Source organism: Lactuca sativa, chromosome 7 (genome assembly GCF_002870075.4).
Source record: "Lactuca sativa cultivar Salinas chromosome 7, Lsat_Salinas_v11, whole genome shotgun sequence".
Taxonomy (NCBI): domain Eukaryota; kingdom Viridiplantae; phylum Streptophyta; class Magnoliopsida; order Asterales; family Asteraceae; genus Lactuca; species Lactuca sativa.
In genome coordinates this window covers 58,534,865-58,536,529 of record NC_056629.2, presented here as the reverse complement: position 1 = coordinate 58,536,529, position 1,665 = coordinate 58,534,865, and the positions used below count along the sequence as shown (strand labels likewise).

Genomic DNA, 1,665 nt, shown 5'->3' with positions numbered 1-1,665 from the left:
AAGTCAACTTTCTGAGTTGACTAAGGTAGTAATGATGCTTGCAAAGGACAAGGGCGTGCAACCACCAACAGTTAGACCTTGTGGTATTTGTACACAAGTTGGACATCCAACCGACATGTGCCTTCAACTTCAAGAGGAAGATTATGAAGAAGCAAAAACCATGGTAGGTTTTCTTGGATCTAGTTAAAGGGGATATGAGCAGCCACGAGGTGATCAAAGATGGAACAACAATCAAGGTTGGGGAGGAAATCAACAAGGGAACTACCAACCAAGTCAACCACATCAATACCAACAAAGACTACCTTTTCCACCACAAAACTTTCAGCCAAGGCAACCACAACACCCTCCTCAACAAGCGGGTTCATTAAGTATGCCTTTAGAGGAAATAGTGAAAAGTTTGGCAACTAGTACACAAGTTTTCCAACAAGAGACAAAAGTAAGCATAAAGAAATTAGAGAAACAAGTTTCACAGCTTGCTATTTCCGTAAGCAAACTAGAATCTCAAGGAAAGTTGCCTGCCCAAACTGAAGCAAACCCAAGGCACAATGTATGTGCCATCACATTGAGAAGCGGGAAGAGTTATGATGGTCCAAAATTGTCGTTTGATCAAAAGGAAGAAGAAATAGTAGTTGAAGAGACGACCAAAGAAAAGAAGGAGGAAGAGAAAACAATTGAAAAGAAGCCCTTCATCACTGAGTCTAAAGCCACACCTGCTCCATTTCCCGAAAGATTAAAGAGCACGAAGAAAGAACGGGAAGAGAATGAGATCATGCAGATGTTCAAGAGAGTTCAAATCAATATTCCACTCCTCGAGGTCATCAAGCAGGTACCTAGATACGCAAGGTTCCTTAAGGATCTTTGTGTATCTAAAAAGAAATTAAAAGGAAATCAAGTCGTAACGGTTGGGGAGCATGTATCCGTAGTTTTGCAAAAGAGGATGCCCCCGAAGTGCAAGGATCCCGGTGTCTTTACCGTGCCTTGCAAGTTGGGACATCTTTATGTACACCGAGCTATGCTTGATCTAGGTGCATCCGTAAATGTCCTACCATATTCTCTTTTCAAATCAATTGGTGTAGGAACATTGAGCAAAACCGGTGTGATCATCCAACTTGCTGGCCGGTCTTTGGTACACCCAAAGGGAGTATTAGAGGACGTGTTAGTGCAAGTCGATGAATTTGTCTTCCCGGCTGATTTTTATGTCTTAGATATTGGAGATGATGACTCTCCAAGTTCAAGTTCCATACTTTTGGGTAGACCTTTTCTTAAAACTTCTAAAACAAAAATCGATGTCTACAATGGAACTTTGAGTATGGAATTTGATGGTGAACTTATCAACTTCAATGTGCATGAAGCAAAAAAGAAGCATGTGAGGAGTGATGATATGTTAGAGAGGCCCACGTACCCAGAATGAAGCACAAATAGTTGGGGAAAAGTCGAGCCAACGACATTAAAAAGGGGCGGCCAACCGGGAGGCAACTCGGGGGTATTTTTGTCATTTCATATATTTTTGTTGTATTTTCTTTGTTTTCAAACTTCCAAGTTGTTTTTCATGCTAAAAGAAGGTTAAAATCATTTTTCGGGCAGTAGAGGTTTAGCGGGTTGCAATTTCAAAAACTGAAAAAAATCAAATTTTTTGGCCTTTTCAGAAGTTTACACGGCCGTGTA

General features: G+C 40.9%; 1 protein-coding gene across 1 annotated transcript; it reads left to right on the top strand.

Moving 5' to 3' along the window:
- The first annotated feature begins 370 nt into the window (after positions 1-370).
- LOC111883787 (uncharacterized) lies at positions 371-1,411 on the top strand. Its single transcript, XM_023880104.2, has one exon. It carries the CDS (start codon positions 371-373, stop codon positions 1,409-1,411), a length of 1,041 nt encoding a protein of 346 aa, XP_023735872.2.
- The last annotated feature ends 254 nt before the right edge of the window (positions 1,412-1,665 follow it).